Consider the following 25,555-nt stretch of genomic DNA (forward strand, 5'->3'; position numbering starts at 1 on the left):
TGAAAATGTGTCTTGTTTTTTGGGCTTTTGTCCCCCAATAAATGTTGGCCTTTTCCAGATTTCTTGTGCTGGAAGGTTCAGAGATACAGCTGAGTGTCGAATACATTTTACAAGGAGCTGAGAGCTGCAGGGGAACTAAAGTTTAGTGCTGCTTATGCTATGTCTGCTTGTATTGTTAATATCACAACAGGTAGTGCACTTGCTTTTGATGCAGAAGGCTGTGGGTTCTTCTCCCACAGTAGGTAGATGCATTGCTGATACTGTACTGTGTTGTAAAGGGGGCTGGATGCTGTAGTCCTTTTTGGCGAAGATATCTAGTAGTAACTATGAACCTGTTATCAGTTTGCCATCCATTCCCTAATGCAATATTACTAGCGTATCATTTTTTAATGCAACATAGGCAATTTATTCCTCAAGGGCAACAGGCACTTTATTTGTAGATGAAACACTGAAATATAAAGTTGTTTGCTAGCAGCAACCTCTTCATTAGTTACAGATTTCTTTAATGTGGAATTGTGTAGGTGGCTTTTACTAGTTCAGAGATTGTGCATATTTACTGATACTGGTGGACTGTAGAAGTTTGAATAGACTTTTATGATGGAAATGTTCTTAATTGGGCTATTTTGTCATTACTGGTGCATGCATGTTGTTTCATTGTTTATTAGTAAAATGTTCAAAACAATAAATTTAAAATGCTCTCTAACAACTATACTGTATTGTACAAGGAATATAATTTAATACAATCAGGAAGGTGTATCAAAGAGCACGTGTATGTTTCATGTGCAAGGGGCCTATGATTTGAAAACAGCCCAAAGTTAATCATTATCTGCCACTGGCAAAATGTATTTTCTTTGAATGTGGGTTTCAATGCTGTTTCAATGAATGTGAGTTTCAAGGGCAGAGAAGTTTTAATGCTAAGTCTAGTTTCATTGTGAGACTGCATTGCTTTGTTTAGCAGATATTTATTGGTGTTCGTGCTGTAAAATGTAAAATAAAACTTTTCTGGCAAATCATTTAGGAATGAAGTCACTAAATAATGACAGACATTAAGTTTCAGGCGTCATATCCTTCAGAAAAATGCATGCTAAAGCAAGACCTGTTATTCTATCAACTGTCTTAAGTTTATACAAGATCAATTTTTAGTACTGTTTGTATGTTCCCCCAATATATTTGGCCTTGTCCAGATTTCCTGCATTAAGAGGTTGAGAGGTACGTGCAAATAAATCGCTTTATAGAATTAGGAATATCCAAACCTCTCAACTGTCCCAAATTTTGGCTCAAAATGTTGCTCTCCCCCTAATAATCCCTCCGCAAAATAGCAATTCTGGAAGAAAACGTGGAGAGTTTGCAATTATAAATAACTGTAATGATCAGAGTTATACATTACTTTTATTTCAGAAATGCATGTAGATTCTCTAATTTTGTTAGCTGCGCAAGTTAACAGTGCTCATATTAAAATGGTGTCCCTTCTTTGACAGGTTCCCAGCTGTATTGTCTGGCAATTTTATATTTTTGCATCACATTTTTGGTCCATTTTTCATAAAATTGAGGTTTTCTGGCAAATTAGTGACAAATCATTAAAGACTGAAGTTAGAAAATAATGGCAGACATTTGAGTTTCAGATTTCATACCTTTCAGAAAATTCGTACTAATACAAGACCTACTATTATTCTATTATCTTTCTAAGTTTATAAGAGCAATATTTAAAAAAAAAGTCATTATTTTTGTGCCTTTGCCTCAGTTTTATTTATGGGTTTGTTGCTCTAAGAGGTTGAGAGGTGTGTGTGTGTGTGTGTGTGTGTGTGTGTGTGTGTGTGTGTGTGTGTGTGTGTGTGTGTGTGTGTGTGAGAGAGAGAGAGAGGTAGGTAGGTAGCATGCCTCTCAACTGTCCAAATTTTGCAGAATGTCTAGATTTTTTCCCCATATTTTTTGTCTGTTCCTCATAAATTTTGTGATTTTCTAGAAAATCATTGAAGGCTAAAGTTGCTAAATAATGACAGACATTTGAGTTTCAGACTTCATGTCCTTTAGAAAAATTCGTACTAGCACAAATTCTGTTATTCTAGCAACTTTCTCATACTAGCACAAATCCTGTTATTCTAGCAACTTTCTAAGTTCATGAGAGCATTATTTAATATATGTCCCTGTTTATTTTAGGCTTTGTCCATATTTCTTGCACTAAGAGGTAGGTGTGTGTGTGTGTGTGTGTGTGTGTGTGTGTGTGTGTGTGTGTGTGTGTGTGTGTGTGTGTGTGTGAAAGAAGCACCCTAGTTAGGGGTAGCAGGTGGTTAGTAATTTACTCAAGTTCAAAACCTGTACCGTTGTTACAGAAAACAAAAGCATGAATCCTCACCCCAACTACCATGCTGCATTTTTCAAAGAACTGACTTTCAGGTTCATTTTCAATTCAAGGAACCGAGTTTGAGTGAATCTATATTATATTACTGAAGAGGCATTTCAGCGAATGCCTCTTCATCGACACTAAAAGAGCGAACCATGAATTACAAGAATGGCCGTAGGTTGGCTGGGGAGGGGGATAGCAGTTTGAGAGCTGTGAGTACAAATTTGAAAATCCTAGCTACACCCCTGTACCTAAGTATGCATGTACTGAATCGCCTGAAGTGTTACATTTACTAAAAAATGTTATTTCAATATTTAACATATCCTGAACTTTTTATGAAACCATATCACATTGCTTTTTTATATTACACAATGTAACCTTAGTTTTAACTATTACAGATTTCAAATAACCTAATTTTTTTTAAGGTGCTGTGCATCAGATTATTTCATTTTGTCATACATAATAATTTGTGTTCTCAAAGGAAAAAATATCATTTCTACAGTGGTGAGGGTGAAGTAGCATCAGTGTTACTTTAAATGACAGGATACTTATTATAATCTTTAATTTTCTAATTAGTGTTTCTCTCAATACTCATAAGGTAAGTGCCAGTTAAAACAATGGTAATGCATAGAACATGTTAATCACAGCTGTAACAATTTGAATACATAGAGCATTAATGGTGTTAATCACAGCTGTCACAATGATAATGCATAGAGCATTAATGTTGTTAATCACAGCTGTCACAATGGTAATGCATAGAGGATTAATGTTGTTAATCACAGCTGTCACAATGGTAATGCATAGAGCATTAATGTTGTTAATCACAGCTGTCACAATGGTAATGCATAGAGCATTAATGTTGTTAATCACAGCTGTCACAATGGCAATACATAGAGCATTAATGCTGTTAATCACAGCTGTCACAATGGTAATGCATAGAGCATTAATGTTGTTAATCACAACTGTCAACAATGGTAATGCATAGAGCATTAATGTTGTTAATCACAGCTGTCACAATGGTAATGCATAGAGCATTAATGTTGTTAATCACAGCTATCATAATGGTAATGCATAGAGCATTAATGTTGTTAATCACAGCTGTCACAATGGTAATGCATAGAGCATTAATTTTGTTAATCACAGCTGTCACAATGGTAATGCATAGAGCATTAATGTTGTTAATCACAGCTGTCAACAATGGTAATGCATAGAGCATTAATGTTAATCACAGCTGTCACAATGGTAATGCATAGAGCATTAATGTTGTTAATCACAGCTGTCACAATGGTAATGCATAGAGCATTAATGTTGTTAATCACAGATGTCAACAATTGTAATGCATAGAGCATTAATGTTGTTAATCACTGCAATTCTATGTTATGACTTACAGCTTACTTTCCACATTTTCATAAGGTTTAAAGCAGAATCATCACAGAAATAAAAGACATGCAGCTGAAACGTGCCCTAAGTGTACACATTTTTTTTATTTTTTTAACATTATTTACTCCTTTATTTCCCTTCAAGTTAAACACTGACATGTCTCTGTGAATCAACACAAACTCAAATTACTTAACCAAAAATAAAAAAGCGATGGAATCCACGGCAATACTTTGCATCAGTTTATTAAAAGGTAACAAAATGACATAATTTTGTGGATGGTTTATGGAAGGAATCTATAGCTAAATTACCTCAAGTTTGCCATGACTCTTGGGACTTTTTATTTAAAAATGAAGTTGAATTTAGCAAACAATGTATTTTGGTTCCAATAGATGTGTGTAATTTGTATTTGGTTATACCACATCTTGAAGGATTGTCCTGGTTGGAACAAATTTTGAGTGAAATACATATTTTGGACCAGGACCATATTAATTTGGTGGTTAGCCCAATGGAAGTGGTATTATCAAACAATTGTTTGTTTTTTGAGAGTCAACTATTTAAACAAATTAGCAGGGTAGCCATGGGGGCAAGCTGTGCCTCGAGTTTCGTTAATCTTGTGATGACTTACTGGGAAGTTAATTATGTGTTTAATTCTGTATTTTCAAGTGCTGGAAATTTTATACACATGTTTTGGATGACATTTATTGTATGGACTGAAGATGAAGGAAAGTTAATGGAATTTGTACAATACATAAATATGTCTACATCATTTTTAAAGTTTTCGGTAACCTATGATATGGCCACTATTGCCTTTTTAGATGTTTTACTGCAGAAAGACTATATTAGAGGGTGTTTCATTTCTAGTATTTTTAGAAAACCAACCTTTTCTAATAGTTATCTTCTTTTTCAGAGTTGCTATCCAAAATTTTAGAAAAAATCTGTGGTGAAGGGCCAGCTAGTTAGGGCAGCCCATATGGTTTCAGATGAAAATATGTTTTTGGAAGAATGCAATAAATGAATATGTTTTTAAATAGAGGATATCCATCTGAATTTCTGATAGAAATTAAAAACGAGGTGGTGGGGAACAGATAAATGGGGTGTATTACTCATTATTATGTTATATGGAGGGGAGAAGTCAAAATGTTGCCCCTATGGAAAGGCTGGTGCGTGCTTTGTGGAATGAATAACCCTTTATTACTGCTTATTCATTAGATGTAGGTAGTATAATACAATCTGTGTATGATAACTGGATTGTATTGATGGCAGATGAACAATTGAGGAGGTTTGTGGAAAAATACTGAAGTCAACATGTTTTGTATTCTGTATTTAAAGGGTTAAGCAGAAAAATGTTCACTGCGTGCAAACTGAAATGTTCTGGAAAATGTTGATCACTGAGGAATGCAGGAGTTAATCTTAAACTGCTGATAAAGTTAATGGTGCAAGAATAACTGTGGTACTGGCTGGTAAAAACAAGTAATCAAACTATCAATTTTAATGAAAGTCCTCTGTGCTACGTGTATGTACGTGCAGGAGGGTCTATATAAGGAGAACTTAAAGTACAAGTAGCCAGACTGCTGGCATATTACTATCATGTAGCAGATCTCCATGCATGTAAAATAAAGTTGTTTTACTTGCTTACAAGAACTTGGTGTGATTCTTCCAGAATATGTTAGAAGAGTAAAATCTTTCGGCATAAGTGGCTAACGTTAGGGCGGCCCTGCACGCGAATCGAACAAAGAGAGGCTGAAAACCTGCGCAGGTGGAGAGAGATCAGGCTCTCCTCGAATGAAAGACCTCCAACTGAAACAGGTTGAAATTAGAGGCCAGTCACTCTTTCCAGATTCAATCCGTGAGGTGGCAGCGAAACAGGGCGGAGGAATCACAAAGGTAAGCAAAAGAAAAGCTATTTTTTGTTGTTTCTGATTGGAATTTTTGTCTAAATTTTAAGGGACTAGTCAAGGGAGAAATTTAATTTTCTCAAAGTATAAGGAGTATATGTGAATAGATTCCATATACAAGAGATCTCAGGAACAGGAATAGTTTCTCGTAAGAGAAATGGGAACAGGAACCAGTTAGCCAAAGGCTTGACAAAACTGAAGATGAAAAGTTTATGTTTGATTTACACCCAAAGAATGTAAAGTATTTAGATAAATGGAAAAAAGATCATGGGTTTAGTGGATGTTTAAATAAGTCAGAATGTCAAAATCTAGTAAGATTACTGCAAACAGGCAGGAAATAAGACAAGGAAGCAAAAGAAGGTAGGGATTCCCCAGGCACAGAAATGGCTGGAGGAAGCAAATAAAAAACATAAGGAACAAAATTTGAAAAAAGGGTGTGGTAATTCAAGTGAAAAAGATGTGTACTTTGTTCAAAAGGAAGATAATGAAACTTCCATAGTCAGTCGTAGTCACCAGAATCCCTCGGCCCCTCCCATCCAGTATCCAGACCCTGCACAGGTTATTGAGGTGCCCCCCGACCAGGAACCACCGCAATACCAGGCTTCAGTGAGTGTCCCCCCCACGCCACGTATTATATTACAGAGAGAGCCTGCCAACACTCTTGACTTACGCAGCGGAAGTATTAGGAGAGAAGGGGACTGGAAAATTAAGGAGAAGGTAGATCAGGAAGGAGAGGAATACCCACTGATAGAAGTGGCAAATCCTCAAGCAGGCAGAAGGCGAGGTCCTACCATATTGGTCTACCGACCGTGGACCCGTGATGATATCCGAAAAGCGGTAGAGGGATTCCCCATCCAAAAGTAGATATCGTAAATTCCGTACAGGCGTAGGGGCATGAGAATGAGTTATAGATTAAACGCTGTAGAATTTGAACAAGTAATAAGGCAAATCCTAGGACCTGATTGGCACCTTATTTGCGGAACTTGGGACCCCTGCTACCAGAGGAAAGGGGAGCCTTGCCGTTTAACTCCGAAGTGTGTAGAACCAGAATAAAGACTCTCCTAGATAAAATAGAAGAACATTGGAAGCCCAAAGCAGATTGGACTTGCATTAATCAATGCGTTCAATCAGATGACGAAACCGTAGACAATTATCTACATCGTCTCACACAATGTTTTGATGCTCATAGTGGGTTGATTAAGGCAGAAAATCAGGCAAATGACTCGCCCTATGAACAGCAACTGAAAATGCATTCCTAAAGGGCTGCAAGACAGCCATTGGTAACTTTATACAAAAGCATATGATCACACACAGGACAGCGTCTACAGCCCCTTATGGATTATGCTAGACATGCTGAGAAATACCTGAAGGAAAAAAAAGATAAAAAAGCCCAGACTTTTACAGTTAGTGAAGATGGAACTTTAATGTTAGTTCAAGGTTCCATAAATCGCGGAAGAGGCGTGGCAGGGGAAGAGGACGAGGACGGGAGGCATAAGTCATTCTGAGGATTTCGAGGGTAGGCAAAGAGGGGAGTGTTTTAAGTGCGGTAAGAAAGGACATTTCGCCAGAGATTGCAGAGGACTGGAGAAACCGATGGTTGCTTCGGTGGTACCGCATGACTATATGATGGTCAAAAGGCGTAGATGGAGGGTATGAGGAAGAAGAAGAAAGTGAGAATGGGGAAGTAGGTACAAGTGAAGGCGATGGGTGGGGACAGGAAATGGCAGAAAATGAGAAATATCAAATGGTAAATCTAACAGCACTAGCATCAACTATGCAATTGGAATCCCAACCAGTGATCACATTGCAAGTTGAGGGCCGAGACATAGAATTTCTTTGTGACTCAGGGGCTTCTCAAACGTTAGTCAGAAGTACTGCCATATCATCCGATGTTACCTCGGATGAATATGTGCTTGTAAAAGCAGCAAATGGTCGTATTTACAAAGAGCCATTGTCCAAACCTCTGTGGTTTACCGACCCAGAGACGAACCAAACCATACGGTTCCGAGTAATAATTTCAGAAATCTGCCCAGTACATTTATTAAGAAGAGATTTAATGCAAGTGTTCGGTATAGCAGCCGTCCCAACCTCCACGGGGATGGTGGCAAGGAGAATAGAACTGAATAGTGCAATGCTATTAGAGGGGCAGGGAGATCTACATTACTGGTATAGTAATGATTTGATAGAGACAGGCCCCCAGAGTGTAGTGACGGCTCTTACAAATTTGGCATTAAGCAAATACGGCATAACAAATCCGAAGGTGTCAGATCCATTACATTGCACAATGTATTACAGAAGATGTGCCGGACCTGATTTAGAATACGAAAAGAAATTTCTTAGTTTTAAAGTCACCAAACTAGTATTGCATAGCCTTTTTTGGGACACACTAGGTAATTCTGCAGTCACATGTAGCCTTACAAGGGATATGCAGCTGCTGTATAAGAATGAATTAACCACACATATTTCAGTCACGGAGGGTGAAGAAATGTCATGGTACCTCGTGGGTAAGAAAATAACTGAATGGGTAGGATGGACACCAGAACAGTTGGCAGGTAAGGGCATTCAGGTTCAAAAACTTAACTGAGTTACACAAACCAGACCGACCGTGCACCTCAGGGAAGACAAACCGATACAATCCCCTGGGACATTATGACTATGTCTCCTTACCCCCATGGAAGAATCTCAATTGCAGATGATTCCAAACTCATTATGGTCGCAGGGTCAGCACGATATCAGACTGATTAGAATGGCAGGACAGGTAAAGATTACACCCAAGTCAGAATTTAGACCTCATAAACGGCAGTATCCCTTGAGCAGAAAGGCAGAGGAGGGCATTTTACCGGTAATCACAGCACTTTTGAAAGCTGGAGTATTAATTCTGTGCACAGACTCACCGTGTAATACGCCCTTATTTCCAGTAAAAAAACCGGATGGGACATGGAGGATGGTACAAGACTTACAGGCAATAAATGCGCGGTGGTACCTCGGGCCCCATAGTCCCGGATCCGTCTATTCTGCTGAACGATATCCTTCCAACGGATAACTACTTTTCTGTAATTGATATCAGTAATGCCTTTTCTCTATTCCCTTGCAGGAAGATAGTAGATTTTGGTTTGCATTTACGTTTATGGGCAAGCGTTATACCTATACCAGGTTACCGCAGGGATACTGCGAAAGTCCGACCATCTTCTCACAAGAGATGTCCACCAATTTGGCTCAGTTCCAACCAGCCCAAGGGTGCCACCTACTGCTGTCGTGGATGATATCCTCCTGGCGCGACTACGGAAGAACTCTGTAAGTCCGAGACTATTCGACTACTACACTTTCTGGCACACGAAGGACATAAGGTAAATAAGTCTAAGTTACAATTTTGTAAATTAGAAGTACGTTACCTGGGTTATACTATCTCTGGGAAGGGCAGGCGATTAGATGACAGCAGAAAGAATGCTATTTTACAAGCTCCCATGCCAACTACAAAAAGAAATGATGTCCTTTTTAGGCATTACGAACTTCTGTCGTAGTTGGATTCCCAACTCATGAAGAAGTGCACCCGCTATCAGACTTAATTTTTGCAATACCGATGGCGGCAAAAGATTTGCTGCACTGGACAGACAAGGCAGTACAGGCATTTACTAGGATCAAGCAACTGATAGCTGGGTCAGCAACATTGGGGTTTCCAGATTACAGTAAGACCTTTATACAGACTGTAGATTGCAAGCAGGGATTTATGACATCTGTTTTAATGCAAATGTATGGAGATAAGTTAAGACCATTGGCATTTTACTCTAGCAAATTAGACTCAGTAGCACGAGCATTACCACACTGTGTGCAAGCAGTAATTGCAGCCGCTTTGGCGGTACAAGCGTCTGCCACGTTGGTATTGTTCCATGATCTTACGTTAAAAGTCCCGCACTCTGTAGCAGTCATCCTTCTGCAGGACAAGTTAACATTTCTGTCACCTAGCAGACATTTATCTTGTATGACTACGCTGTTATCGCAGCCACACATGACAATTGAGAGATGCACTACCTTAAATCCAGCGACATTGCTACCTGTTGCTGAAGACGGTATTCCGCATGTATGCTTAGATCTCATACATTCTAAAGTTCTACCAAGACCGGATCTTAAAGATCAACCCTTACTACATGCGGACTGGACACTGTTTGTAGATGGGTCAGCACGCAAAACAGAAACAGGCACCACGCAGGTAGGGTATGCAGTTACTACTGCAACTCAGATAATAGAGGCAAGACCACTCCCCGGGAACTTATCCGCTCAAGCAGCGGAACTGATTGCTGTGACAAGGGCATGTCTTCTTTCAGAGGACAGGAATGTCACTATCTATATGGATAGTCAATATGCCTTCTACGGTGCATGTGTTTGCTCAGCAATGGAAAAATAGGGGGATGGTTACAACCTCGGGGAAAGACATTATGCACAAAGACCTAATCCTTGAATTACTACAAGCCGTCCAACGGCCACGGGGTTTGGCCATCTGTAAATGCGCTGCTCATACCCGTGCTAAGGACCCGGTATCACTTGGTAATGCCCTAGCAGACAAAGCAGCCAAAGAGGCAGCTATGTCCAGTACCTTTTCACTTGAAACCACACCTACAGAATTACAACCAACAGATAAATTTGATTTGCAAACCTTACAAATCATGCAGGAACTTAGCACAGTACAGGAAAAACAACGCTGGACTAGGTATGGTGTTAGGCAGAACAAAGGAATCTATGTGGGACCGGATAATAAATATGTTTTGCCTACTAATCTTTTTAGATATGCAGCACTAGTTGTGCATGGCCCTTCCCATCTGGGCCCTGCAGCTATGGTTAGAATTATCCACCTTACCTTTTGGACCAAGGGTTTCATTGCATATGCAAAACGTTTTTGTCTATCCTGCATAGTATGTGCTAAATACCACGGGGGAGGGGTCAGAGTTGCTCCGGCATCATTTCCAACACCCCCCTATCCTTTTCATACAATATGTATGGACTTCATCGAATTGACCCGGCACAACTAAAGAAGTTTGTGTTAGTAATAGTAGATGCATTTACTAAGTGGGTTGAGGCTTTTCCGGTGACACATCCGGATGCTCAATCAGTGGCTAAAATTTTGGTCAATCACATCGTCCCGCACTTTGGACTTCCTACACGCATCTACTCTGACAACGGCACGCATTTTGTCAATCAGATCATACAGAAACTGTCTACAGTTTTCCAAATTGAATTGAAACATCATTGTGCCTACCACCCACAGTCAGCAGGGTTGGTGGAACGCCATAACGGCATTCTAAAAGGCAAGTTGAGAAAACTCATGGCGAGACACATCAGTCTTGGATTACCTGTCTACCTCTAGCCCTCCTTTCCATGCGCACAACTCCCACCTCAAAAGGAGTCACCCCATTTGAGTTGTTGTATGGGAGACCTTATTACGTCCCGCAGTGGCAAAACTTGTTGCCTGCGGAACGTGAGGGGGTGAGGAGATAGCTGAGTACATGAGGAAAATGCTGACCAATACTAACAGCTGTTTAACGAATGATTGTTTTTCAGGTTCAAGAGACGACAAGATCACGGAAATCAGACCCGCGAGTGGGTCTGGATCAAAATAATAAAACGCAAGAATTGGGCATCCCCCAAATGGGAGGGCCCCTACCAGGTGCTAATCGCAACTCCAACAGCAGTTCGGATTAAAGAAAGTTCCTCATGGATCCACCTAACGCACTGCAAAATCATAAAACATTTTAAGTTAAATAAAGACTTGAGTTCCCCTGAGGAACAAACAGACAGCAGCAATCATGAAGGACAATAATGAGAATAAGAGAAAATGGTTCTATTGCAATGTTTTATTGTTTATAACTATTGTGATTGTAATATTTCTGTTTTGGACATTTCTGTCTTTTAATGAAGCTAGCCATTCAAAAGAGACAAACACACCAGCTGGCATCCAAACTTTAATACATATCAAGCGATTAAATATGCATATGCATCCTCAATGAATGTCTCAAATTGTTGGGTATGTACTGCAATACCTACTGTACACAGTGGCTTAATGTTAGGGACAGCCCCTCTGGGAATAAATGATACTTGGAATAGTTTGTTGTTTGAAACCACAGAAGTACCACTGAGAGACAAGGTGGCGCTGCCTCTTCTGGGGCCAAAATGGAACAGTGTGTTTTCAAAAGATTGGGAAAGTTAAGGTGGGGCTGAGCCAATGTAATTTGACAATAGTTCATAATTGTACCCTAGAAGGGCAGTGTGAGACCAAGTTTGGAGCTATAAATCAAGACATCAATGTAAATGATATTAGCATTGTTGAAAAAATGCAGTATGTATATGGCCTGTTATTTAAGGGCTAAAGCCAAATGGGAGTTATGAATTTGCAACCAATATTACCATCAAAACAAATGATTGTTATTTTATTTGTGGTAGGAAAGCATATAAATGGTTACCATATGGCTGGTCAGGAAGTTGTTTTGGGATATCTGATACCAGCTATCAGGCACGCAAATGCGTTGCCTCAAGGTAAAATCTGAAATGCACGTTCTCTTAATAAACCTATTAATCCCGTTGGTAACATTGATGCGTCATGGATTTATCACCATGACTTGGCACACGTCAGCAGCAAAGGACTCTCACATATGGACCTAGGCGATGATGTAATTGCTTGGGCTGGTATTTTGCCAGCATATGGGACAGTAAAATCCATCTGGGAACTGAGAAAACTGTCAAAACTGTTAGAGACTCTGAGTAATGCAACATTTTCAGCGCTAGAATTGGTGACGGATGAATTAACGGCGATGAGAACAGTAGTGTTGCAGAACCGTATGGCGCTCGATTTCACCCTAGCGGCGAAAGGAGGTACTTGCGCTCTGATACACGAGGAGTGCTGCTCGTTCATTCCTGATAACGAGCACGCGATTCAGTGCCATCTTGAAATAATTCAACAAGTTTCTGAACTGACTAAACCTGGTCCAAACCCCTTGACTGACTTTCCAAAATCTGTTTGGAAACTGGGGTTCTGTGTTGATGAACATTTTAATTGCTGTATGTGTTGGTGCAATCATATTTTTGCTGCTTGGCTGCTGTTGCATACCATGTATCAAAATGATAATATCGAAGGTTATCTCTGCCAATGCTACAAAAGCATATTTCTCTGATTATGAGAAGGTATACAACGTATCTGGGATTGTGTAAAATAAACAGTATACAAAATGTTGTAAGGGGAAATGTGGAAAAATACTGAAGTCAACATGTTTTGTATTCTGTATTTAAAGGGTTAAGCAGAAAAATGTTCACTGCGTGCAAACTGAAATGTTCTGGAAAATGTTGATCACTGAGGAATGCAGGAGTTAATCTTAAACTGCTGATAAAGTTAATGGTGCAAGAATAACTGTGGTACTGGCTGGTAAAAACAAGTAATCAAACTATCAATTTTAATGAAAGTCCTCTGTGCTACGTGTATGTACGTGCAGGAGGGTCTATATAAGGAGAACTTAAAGTACAAGTAGCCAGACTGCTGGCATATTACTATCATGTAGCAGATCTCCATGCATGTAAAATAAAGCTGTTTTACTTGCTTACAAGAACTTGGTGTGATTCTTCCAGAATATGTTAGAAGAGTAAAATCTTTCGACAAGGTTATTATGCAGTAAACCTAAAATAGTATACAAGAAAAATAAAAGTTTTAAACACATCATTGAGAGGTAAGTGGTTAGTGAAAGGAATGGCAACAAGGGAATGTCCAAATGTGGGCATTGTAAATGATGTAACTACATAAAGGTAGGGGAACATATTAATATCAAGGGCTATGTGTTTAGTGTTCAAGGTTATTTTAATTGTGATTCTTGCTGGGTGGTTTATGCGGCTTGTTATGAATCTTGCTCAGCCTTCTATATAGGTAAAACCTCAAGAAGGCTAAGAGATAGGATGTATGAACATGATTTTGATATTAGAAAGGCTAAGAAAACAAATGCCTTATACAGACATGTGCATGACTACCCTGGGCATATATTCAAATTTGTAGTGTTGGAGCATGTAAAAATGGACCCAAGAGGGTTAATAATGGAGGAACATTCACTGTATAAAGAATTGGCCTGGCAAATAAGACTGGATGCTACTGTGACTCCAGGTCTAAATGAGACCTGTTCTATTATGCCCTTATTGAAGTTAAAAAGTTTGTTAGTTTAGGAATAATGCAAGTATTAAGTTTTTAAGTTTATTATTTTTGTTTTTCACTTAAGTATTTTGTATCTGTACAGTATTATTATATATATTATATATATGTATAGGTTCATAGGAAGGTACTAGGCTATCTGCCTGAAGGCATTTATAAGCCTAGCCGGAATGTGTTGGCTTTCGCCGCTCCATTAGATTAGTTCCCTGTGCCTCTGTCCAGCAGAGCCATTGAAGTGATCCCTGAGGTAAACTTTCTGTTTCCCATCCACTCATCAAGGTTTCTCTTGAAGAGGGTTAGCAAGGAGCTCTGCCTAATGTAGATTGGAATCTTGTTCCAGAGCATGGGAAGTCTCTGGGACAGGAATCTATCCCTCCAGCACGTCCTATTTATTGTTGTGGTAAGGATTAAATCCCTGGAGCCTGTGGCTCGAGGGGATATGGTTTTCTTTAGGTGGAGCATGTCCATCAATTCTGGTTGGACAAGGCCTTGTACGTCAGGCAGAGATCACCTCTGAGTAGGCGGTATGGAACCAAGTCAGCTGGGGTTTCTTCAGTTGGGCTGCATAGGGCATCTGCTTGAGGCCAGTGATCCTCTTGGTGAGGTACTTCTGTGGTCTTTCCAGTTGTTGCAGATGTCTTGTAAGGTACATCCCAAATGGGGCATTGTATTCTATGATGGGTCTGATGAGTGATGCGTAGAGGGGCCCAATGACCTCTTTTGATCTGGATGCAAACCCTTTTGTGATTAGGTGGGCCACATAGAAGGATTTTATAACCACTTTGGCAATGTGATTATCAAAGAGAGGTTACTATCTACTTGGTTCCCCAGCTCCCTTGTTACGTCTTCCATATTTGGGGGGGCTACCACCTATGTGGTAGTTTGTGGGACTTTGTTTTTTCCAAAGGGGATGACTATGCACCTTTTGGCATTTAGCTTGAGGACATGGTTTTGACACCAGCTATCTGTCTCAGTGAGACCCTTTTGGAGGATGTCTGTGTCAGCTGGAGAGTCAATTATAGCCCCTAGTTTGCAGACATCTGTGAACTTGGTCAGCCATAGTCCTCCTGTGCTTGCCTGTACCTCTCAGAAGTATATGCAGAACAGGAGGTGTCCTAGGACTGAGCCTTGAGGAATGCCACTTGCAACCGGTTTACAGTCAGACCTAGCTCCTGCAAGTCTTACCATGTGGGCTCTGTCCGTGAGCCAGTTGGCAACCCATCTCATGACATAGGGGTTTATCTTCAGGCTGGTGAGCTTGTCTATAATACCTGAGTGGGGAATGGTGTTGAAGGCCTTTGTGAGGTCTAGGTAGGCTGTGTGGACCACCTTTCCCTCGTCTATAGCCTTGGCAACTATCTCAAAGAAGTCCACAAGGTTTAGGAGGCATGATCTGCCCTTAACAAAGCTGAACTGGGTAGGGTCCAGTGTTTGGAGGTTTCCTATGTCTCTGTTAATGAGATCCATGATGATGCGCTCCATAGCTTTGCAGACTAAGCTAGTCAGGCTTATAGCGCGATAGTTCCCGGGGTCCGTTGTGGCTCCACCTTTGTGGAGTGGAATAACCATTGCTGTGCGCCACTCTTTGGGCACGTGGCCTGTGGAGAGGCTGAGTTTAAACAGTGTGTTTAGGTGAGGGGTTAGCTCATCTTTGAGCTCGTGTAGTACGCAGCCTGGAACACCGTCCGGTCCCATTGATGCTGTGTTTTTGGCTTTGGAGTGGGCTGTTATAATATATATATATATATATATATATATATATATATATATATATATATACACATTTAAAAAAATGGTTATAAAGGATCTAATGAGTTAATTAATGTATTAATGAGGTCATTTGATTTGTAATGGTATAGTAACAGAGTGAGTGGTTTGTATGGTAGATCTGAAGAAGTCCCTTTTGGGATGAAAGTGTTAAACACTACTGTTACCTTTTAATAAACTGGTGCAAAGTAGTGTTATGGTTTCCATCACTTTTTTATTTATGTCTCTGGGAATCTCAGATTGTAAGTAACAGAAATATCACAGTAGAATCACAGTAGGCCAATATCAAATGAATCATACATATCTCCTAAAGACAGGCTAGGTGATGGTGCAAGTGTTTTTTAAGAGGGGCTGTCATGGGAGCTGGATGGTGAATTGGTCCAATGTGATGACCTACTTGATGCACGTGATCCTGCAGACACTCATTTGACAGTACTGTGTGAACAGGATCTGGACCACAAGTGAGAGGTTGTGCTAGGCATAGATGAAGATGATATGGCCTGCATGAAATCTGTTGTGCTTGTTCCCCCTTACTAATTACAGTACTTTCTTAATCTATCCCCACGTGTCTAGACAGTACTCCATCCTCTTCCCCTTCCAAGACTGATTCCTCTTTGTGTCTGGTATGTCATAACTAGTGTATGAATGGAAACAGTCATAGACACTAGGAGTGCCACCGTACTACACTCAGAGTGATCATGGCATTATCCCACCTCACTACCATTTCCCTGTAGTGTTGAAAATCCTCATGTACACCTTGGTGGATGTTAGATCAGATATCATTTAAATGAATGAAAGTACAGTCTTCTCTTTGCATAAGTCTAGAAATGCATCCACATTAAAGCAGGCTTCACAGTTTGCATACAGTTTCAGTAACTATCAATGAAAATAACCTATAGTCAAATATACTAATAAGAACAGAATGTACAGTACTTTGAGAACAAAGAGATCTTAGAAGGCTTGGAAACCAAGGCTAAAAAGGAGCGTATAATATTACAGGGTTTTGGTATTATAAGGAAATACTTCGGATATGGTCAGTTGAGTCAGTTAAGTTAGCTCGTTTGAACTGATATGCAGAAAAGTCTTTGCAGTACAGACACTTGAGCCTAAGTATGGAAATCGAGTCAAATATCCAGAATTCCTGAATATTAATGATATAATTCAGGAGGAAAAGACTGTTTCAGTTTTTATTATTCAGGAGAATCAGAATATATGTACAGAAACTTTGGATATATTTACCAGCACTATTATATTTATCAGCGCTGTTACTCTTATCCAGCATCCCAGAATATTAAATAATTTCTGTGGACTGTCATATTTTATCAGCACTGTTAATGGAGGGAGTATCTGGATATTGTTAACATCTACCTTCACAGTACATAATAAAGCACTCCTAACTGAATTAAAGTTTGCAGACTTTATTGTAAAAGGTACAAGAAGACTTGGCCCATAAAGGAGAGACTGGCACATGTTCATCACAGGTTTGGGTAATTAACAAAAAATACATTCATTCTAGTCTCATTCAAGTTATTTCCCATTAATTCCAGTATTATCCAGTATATCAATTCTTTCAGTGGACTTAAAATAATGGGGGGACAAAGGTCTACAAATAGGGGAAAATTTTAGTATTGCTCTTATAAACTTAGAAACCTGCTAGATTAACAGAATTTGTGTTAGCATGCATTTCTTGAGAGATATTAAGTCTGAAACTCAAATTTGTGCCATTATTAAGTGACTTCAATCTATAGTGATTTGCCAGCAAACAACAAATTGTATGAGGAATAGACCAAGAATATGAGGCAAAAATCTGGACATTCTGCGAAAATCTGTACATTTGAGACTATGGAAAGTCACAGCAAGTTTGCTGCATAGCCAGTGCTTTAAATGTTTTGTGAGGCAGCTGTGATACGTTCCTATGCCTGGTACATCTTTGTTAAAGTGGCACTGTGGATACTGTTAAATATGAAGTTCTGCCATCATTACAAAAGTGTTCATCAGGGTTTGGAGGTACTGGTGTAGAGGTTCATGGTGGGTTTTCTCCTTGTACAAGCTGGATAGAAATGTCACTTCCTGAAGCGTTACTAACATGTTGTAGGGTATCAGATCCTGCCATTAACTTAGTATGTCATTTTCCACAGGCAGCTTCATAAAAATAAATGTCATCATCATCATCATCATCATCATCAACAGCCATTCTGCTGATATCCTCAAAATGTTATTGGTTTAGTGGAACCGTTTTGTTTCCTTTACTGACCCTGTAATAAATGAATTGATTACATTACTTATAAAGAAGTTGCATACACTACTGTGTGTTGAATAAGGAGGTATGGAGGATGTTTAACATGCACACTGCCTTCATTGTCATTATCAGTAGAAATGGAGGGTTTACCTATTAATAGTAATTGTTGTATGTTAAATGTAATTGTTCCATGTCCGAATTCAATTCAAATAAATATTACTGTGTTCACAGCTAGATTCCTTTGCAGACTTGTGCTCCTGCTGCAGATTTTGGTAACAGCCAGTGTCCACAACACCTCTGATTATTCCAGTCCCATTAACGTCTGTGTCACAGTCATCTTTACATGTGTAGAAGAGGTATTCATCATCTGGTGTTAAAGGGTAACTGCAGATGCACCCCCCCCCCCACACACACACACACACACGCACACTTTACTGCTGTGAGCAATTGCATTCTACCCTGCCTTTGTACTGGCACATCCTACCAAATTATTTGCCCTCTTCTTGCATTGTGTTAATGTTCACTTCCTTCTCCCAGCAGCATACATATCCATAACTACTTTATTCCAGCACTTTGCTCTCTCAGCTTGTTTGGGGCCCCTTTCTCTAAAATGATGTTTGCCGTATGTATATGGGTTGCAATGAGAATGTGATTCTCCTTATGGCTAAAATTACCCTTTCTCTGCCTTTATCCCTGGTTTTCCATCATTAGTCCACCTAAAATAATTTGCCTCAGTCATACACAAAAACCTTTGGGGTAATCCTCAGTCAAACATCACAACAATGAAAGCATGCCTCCTATCATCACAAAAAATAAAAATGAGGTGACACAAAACCCATAATTATGCATATGGGCAGACTCTCAATCCAGGCAAATAAATGTTTGCATCATTATGAATACTTTCACAGTAGTGGTTTGTTAAAAAATCCATCCTTCCACTGGCACTTTCTTGTATTGATAATACTGTCATTTTTCATTCAGCAGTGACACTCAAAAATCTCCCAGTAAAGGCACATGTATGTTGTGCCAATGAAAACATCCTGGACATTTCAGTACTTTACATTTACAACACTGCATTTCTAACATGTGCACTATCACTAAATAACAGCAAAATAAACTCATCTTTCTCAGTGATCACTATGCATCTCCACTGCTACGGTAATAAATTTTCATTTAGAAATGATACTTTTACAGTATTCACGTAAGTCATTCAAATGTGTCTATCATATAAATAAAGCAAACATTTCTTTAAATAACCCCAGTAATCTAACATAATTTGAACTGTTTGATAAAAATTTGCAATATTTTTAGTATTTATGGCTTACTTTTAGAAGTCCATGGTTTCCTAAGCCATTTGCCACCTAACCGGAATAAGCGCAATTTAATATGGTGGCATTACACTTATTTGGTTAAGCTCAGGGTCACTTATGTATTTTGTGTAAAAATTAGTCCCTTTTGACTTACAGTTTTATATATATTTATATATATATATATATATATATATATATATATATATATATATATATATATATAAATGTGTAAGACAACTTATCCATGTAACCAGGCCTCGGGTAGTTATGAATGCAGCCTTGAGTACTCAATCCACCCCAGTCTCCAGCAATCCCCAGAAGTCAGTGGGAGTATGTGGATAATCTCAGTTATTTTCTGAGGTGACAATGTTTAGAAAAGGGGAAGATGGAGTCATGCGCTTGTCAGTTTGTGCAACCATGAAGCATAATCCCTGCCCACCCAACATTATCTGGCATATTTTATCTCCTAAATGAATCAACATTTACTAAAAGGTGATACTGGCACACAGTAGAATTTATTTCACAAAAATAAGCAAAAGCAAAACAAAAACAAACTGGGTTTGATTTGGGTGATGTCACACCCCAGAGAGTTGTTCTAAACCTGAGAACCACAGCTCTGCTCATTTTTTCCTCATTTTCGTGCACATACTTCTAATGATAGTGACACCTGTCAAGACAGGAGGCTGTACTATGAGCTGGTATGACAAGGAGACCACACTTATGCTCTACTTCTTAGGGATTCATACCTGTATAAATCTGAATCCTTCATAAGACGTTTGGACGTCTAGTAGGTGTTGGGTGAGCACTTATCAAAGCTGACAGGAATCACCCACTCTGGTCACCAGTGTGGCACAGGTACAATGACCCACAGAAGTTTAGGCCTTACAGTCTAGAGGAGTGAGTGTCCATGGCCTCAAAGGCCACGGACAACCATAAGGCATTCTTTAGCTATGTCTGTAACCTCAAAGGCAAGACACAATTGTGTGTATGGAGCTCATTGTTAATGAAGCCACTTATAATGAGGCAAAATATATAGCAAAACTACTAGCCAATAAATGAGCTCCAACTTTACCCCTCCACCCCCTCTCCCAAGCTCCTCTCATTGGCCAACAAACTGAGCTCCAACTTTAGACCTCTACCCTCCTCAAACTACCTTCAGGAAATACCATCAAATAGAACTCCCTCTACTATCATTAGAGAACAGGTCCTTAATGCTTTCTCTCTAAGGTAAAGAACATGGCATCAGTGGTTCCAGACCATATCCCAGGATGCCCTTTAAATAGCATGAAACATGGCCTGTCAGGCCCACTGGAATTACTGTTTAACTGGAGCCTCCAATCAGTCTTCATGCTTTGTGAATGGAGAACAGTAACAGTCATCCCTCTGCACAAAGGTGGGCCATCTACTGACCCTGGAAACTACAGACCCATAAGTCTCACTAGTCTTATATGTAAAGCTATGGAAATAATTATCATGGAGATGATCAGCAGAGATATAGTTAACCTCCAGGCACTGGACCCAACCCAGTTTGGTTTTGTCAAGTGCAGATCATACCTACTCAAACTGGTGGACTTCTTTGAGAAGGTCACCAAAGCAATGGACAAGGGCAAAATCGTTCACACTGCCTACCTTGACCTGGCCAAGGCATTTGATACAGTACCCCACTCGGGCATTGCTGACAAACTCAAGAGGTTAGGTACAAACCCGTATGTCACCCGGTAGATAGCCAACTGGCTCACAGACAGGACCCAGGAAATTAGAATTGGGGAGTCCACCTCTACAAAGAGACCAGTCACAAGTGGAGTCCAAGTTCCTCAGGGATTAGTCCTTGGACAGCTCCTTTTTGGCATTTACTTCTCAGAAGTCAAGGCCAATATCAATGGTCTTTGGCCGACTAAATTTGTAAATGATTGCAAATTAGGATTTGTCATTGATTCTCACACTGACAAAAATGTTCACCAGGAGGTACTGACACAGGCAAAACAACTGGTGTCAGAGCCATAACCTAAAAATAAATGCCAAGAAATGCATAATAGTATCCTTTGGGAAATTATCCATCCCTGGTAACTATCATATTGACAACACACCCCTTAGAGTTGACCCATTAGTCAGGGACTTAGGGACACACATAAATAGTAATCTAGCCTTTGACCATCACGTGTCTACAGTGGTGAGGAAATCATTCTATGATGCGTAACTTGTAACAAAGGTATGGCATCTAAGTCCAAAGAAGTCATTACTCCACTATATTCAGCATTCATCAGACCTATCATTGAGTACAATACCCCTTTGGTATGTACCTAATGAGGCATATCTAACAACTGGAACAGCCACAGAAGTTCCTCACTATAAGAATACAGGGCATAAGTAAAATGTCCTAAGCAGATGGCCTCAAGGCCCTATCCTTGTATGCTGTCTCCTACAGGCTTTTGAGGGGAGACCTATGCCTGGCATACAGGGCATTGTCAGACCCCACTCTGATGGACCTCCTGCATTTTGACAAAACAAACAGCACCAGAATTACCCATTCTAAAGACTTAAACCTTGCCTGTGATATACATAGGACCTGCTGGAGAGATAGGTATGTATCCTAGAGACTACCCCATCTATGGAACAGGGTCCATCCATGTGAAGCAGAGTTCCTCCCTAACCCAATTCAAGTGCAACTTGGACAATTGGATGGGAAACTGGAATTTCATCCCTGGTTTGACACCTGTGTCTCTAATGGACACAGGTAACCTATAAACGATTCATCTCCCAGGCCCATGCTTACACCTATCAAGGGTATCAGAACTTGTCAGAGATTTGGGATGCATGGCTAGGCTTAAAATGGCCCTTGTGGTCGGTAGCCTACTAAACACCTATGAGCCTATGAACGTACATGACTAACTTCAAAATTTACGGCAAATTAAAAAAATGAAATACATTGTGCTCAGGACACAAAGTGTAATATAAATGCATATCAAAAGCAAACTCCAGTCATTTATTTCTTCAGATTCAAACTTCAGAGTTCTAGAATATATTCTATCCTAGCAACAAGTGAACATAAATAATGAAACAATTCTAAAGGGACATAATTCCATCACTGTAGGATACATACACAAGTGTGCATAGCCCCCCCCCCCCCCCCACACACACACACACGTGCAGAGTTAGAGATAATTTGGAGCATTACCGGCCTATCTATTTATTTGTTTGTGATCTGGGAGGAAATTGAAGGACATCCAGATTTTGTCACCACAAATGTATATATAATGGCATCAGGACAGCCAAGCAACTCATCTTGTATATAGTTGCATCACTGATGATAGCTATATTCATGCTATGTCTTGCCGTGGCCAGTTTGCTAATCATCACAGCCAATAACTCCAACTATCCTCCCATCCACTGCTCATGCTTCTTAGAGTCTCTTAAATTCTATCTAACTGGCGAACACAGCAACCATGTAACCTCATTCATCACACTATGGATTAAGCTAGGTTAACTGCTGGATTTACCTATTGTATCTGTTTACTGACAGTGACTGTTTAATACAATCACTGATGACACCGAAAGTAAATCATCATTTATATTTAAGGATTTTTTTCTATCACTCTTAGATAAAGCTGCTTCATGTAGTCAGTACACCAATAGCAAAATGTCTCAGAATTTCCTGGCCAGTCTTATATCTCTTTATTACATGCCTGATTACATTTATTGGCAATATTTGTCCATTACAGAAAATAATGAAATCTATCTGACTATATCAAACCTTCTAAAGCACAGATCTTTATAAGCAATATGTGAAGAGACATCATATCTAGATTTGTAATAATGTAAAACAAAAAACAAAACATTTCTGTGTTCTGTATTACTTTTTTAAAATTCCACCTATCCAGGTGATTTCAGAAAAAAAGTAAATCTTCACATATCACAGATCTTTCATGCATTATAAAGAGATTTTGAATCAAATCCACTCCAAAATGCACCTAGCATAACATACTCCTGGGTGCCATTGTGTAAGTCACGAGACATTTCTCCATTTGCTACTACTCCAAAACCAAAAGGCCACAGTGCTGCTTCACCGTAGAGCAGTGTGGCTGAAAAGCAGAAACAGTACGGTTTTGTACACCAATGAGTAATTTGAAACATGAGACGATCCCTATTGTGACACTGCTGTCTACTGGTCGAATACAGCTGAGTAGCATTCTTTAGGGATCGTCGCGTGTCCCAGTTTACTCATTAGTGTACAAAACTATAGCATTTCTGCTTTTCAGCTGCACTACTCTACAGTGAAGCGGTGCTGCAGCCTTTTGTTTTTGGCGTAGTAGCTTGCAGAAAAAGTCTTGCAACCTACACTCTGGCTTCCCATACTCCCATCTATAGTACCTTGTTTCCTATGCACTTCAATTGTGAACTATTTATTCTACAATTATTTACATTAAAGTCACACCTTGAAGTATATTCTTTTATCTTGACAAGTTTGTCTGGTATTTTATATAGCAGACACAATACCACTGAAACAGAGATTATGGCAGGGTGACACAATGGAAAGCGGTTATTATTATTTTTTTATTATTGTAGCAAAATTACTCAGTTAATGCCATAACTATGTGAAACATCATTGTTTAATTGTCTTAAGCTTCCACATAGTCATACAACTGGCAATGACTGACAAAAAATGTTCTCTATCAAATTATGGAAATGACCCTTTCAAATAAGATCATACAGTTTTGACTTAGCTATTAACCAGTTCCTTTCAAATCTATATGATTCATGTTCTTAATGTGCTGTGGATGTATATTTGCCAGTCAGATTTATGACTCATTCATATTTCTTTGTTGCATCTCTTTAGACAACTGATTCTTACAGCAACTTAAAGAAAACCAAAACCAAGAATCTCAGACTATTACCTGACACTTTTACCTGGTGACAATGGAGGTGCAGGAGATAGAGGCTTGCTGTGGACACTTGTGTGGCTGCCACTACCAGGGTCAGTGGCAGGGGCTGGAGGGAGATCTTGCACTGCTGATGTTAACTCCACTTTGATTTCTGGTTTTGTCTCTATAAAACAGTAAAACATACTTCAGTTTAAATCTAATTACCTCTTTCTATTTTGCTTTGGTTATACTTTAAATGTGCTAATTGATAGATATATTGCATCTTTTGCTTGGGGTGAGGTGTGGTAGGGTGGGAAACACTGTGACATGACATTTAGTATGACATCAGATACCTGATCTTCATCTGAAGATGCAGCTGGCTGTGCTATTCATATTATACCTGGCATTCTAAAACATCTTGATTTAAAACCTATCAGACCACGCCTGAATGTATTGTTATGTTAAACTAGGCATGTCTGTTCCTTGCTGTCAGACCACCTATAAAAGAGAATATCTAGCATTAGTGTGCCTTGATCCAGGATATATGTCAGAGACCACTGACACAAACATTTATCACTGACCTCTTTTTAATATCTGTAGCATAAACAACAAATGAACACAATTAGAATTTGGGCATCATGCTATAGCTCTGAAGTAATTGCCATGACAGAATCCTGACTTAAGAATTCATACTGGATTTCCCAATACTTTTCTTTTAACCATACCCTATTTTTTGACAGCAGGATTATGATAAATAGAAAAACACTTATTGCTCAAAACTCCCATGCTACTAAATGCAATCCCATTTTGATGCTACTTTAACATACCTCAACCCGTCTTGGTCTGCATTTTTGAAAACATTGTAAAACAAACAAATCCTGAATATTAATACAAAATAAATTGATTACCTGTGGTATCTTACCCTAAAATGGAATTCCTGTCCTAAACAAATTCTACATAGATTTCTTAAGTCCTCAAATGTTTTTCAGATAGTTAAAAAGAGATTGAATCCAACAGAGAACTAAAAGGTTATAATACTACAACCAGCAGAACCAAAAGCCAGCAAATGCAGCTGAAACTAAACCACCAAGCTCATAAAATAAGGTTGCTACTCAAATAGGTTGAAAGGACCATAAAAATGTAATGCAACATGGTAAAAACAACAAATAACTTTATTACATCTCAGCACTTTCATCCCTACTCCAATATCTTCATCAGAGATAAAACCATTATGTTGCACTTTTCCATTTATAGTTGCAGCTTCCCTCCCCCCATTGATTACATTACAATTCATATGTTAATAAATTCACAAATAAACATCCAGGAACAAGAAAACATGCTGGAAATTTCAAAGGCACTATAAATTCATATTTAAAACCTTTTTATAAATTAGTTTTAAGTTTAATATAAATGAATTAAGCAGTAAATATGATTAAAAGTACAAATAGATTTCATTTTCAAGACACTTGTTAGAGGTATTATATGATCATTTAGTCCATAAGAACCAAAAGCATGTGTCCTTGATTGCCATTGCAACTCCTTGATTTCTAATCTAATCTTCCCTTGACCCCCCCCCCTCCACATCTTC

At 39.2% G+C, this 25,555-nt stretch overlaps 1 protein-coding gene across 1 annotated transcript in view; it reads right to left on the reverse strand.

Moving 5' to 3' along the window:
- Positions 1 to 25,555, reverse strand: part of LOC122808595 (cyclic nucleotide-gated cation channel beta-1-like) — a 230,790-nt gene that overhangs the window by 101,348 nt on the left and 103,887 nt on the right. The window contains exon 5 of the mRNA XM_044079552.1: positions 24,001 to 24,151. Within this exon, the coding sequence (XP_043935487.1) occupies positions 24,001 to 24,151 (151 nt within the window). The remainder of the gene's footprint in view (positions 1 to 24,000; positions 24,152 to 25,555) is intronic.

This window comes from Protopterus annectens, chromosome 8.part0 (genome assembly GCF_019279795.1).
Source record: "Protopterus annectens isolate FY-2018-M chromosome 8.part0, PAN1.0, whole genome shotgun sequence".
Taxonomy (NCBI): domain Eukaryota; kingdom Metazoa; phylum Chordata; order Ceratodontiformes; family Protopteridae; genus Protopterus; species Protopterus annectens.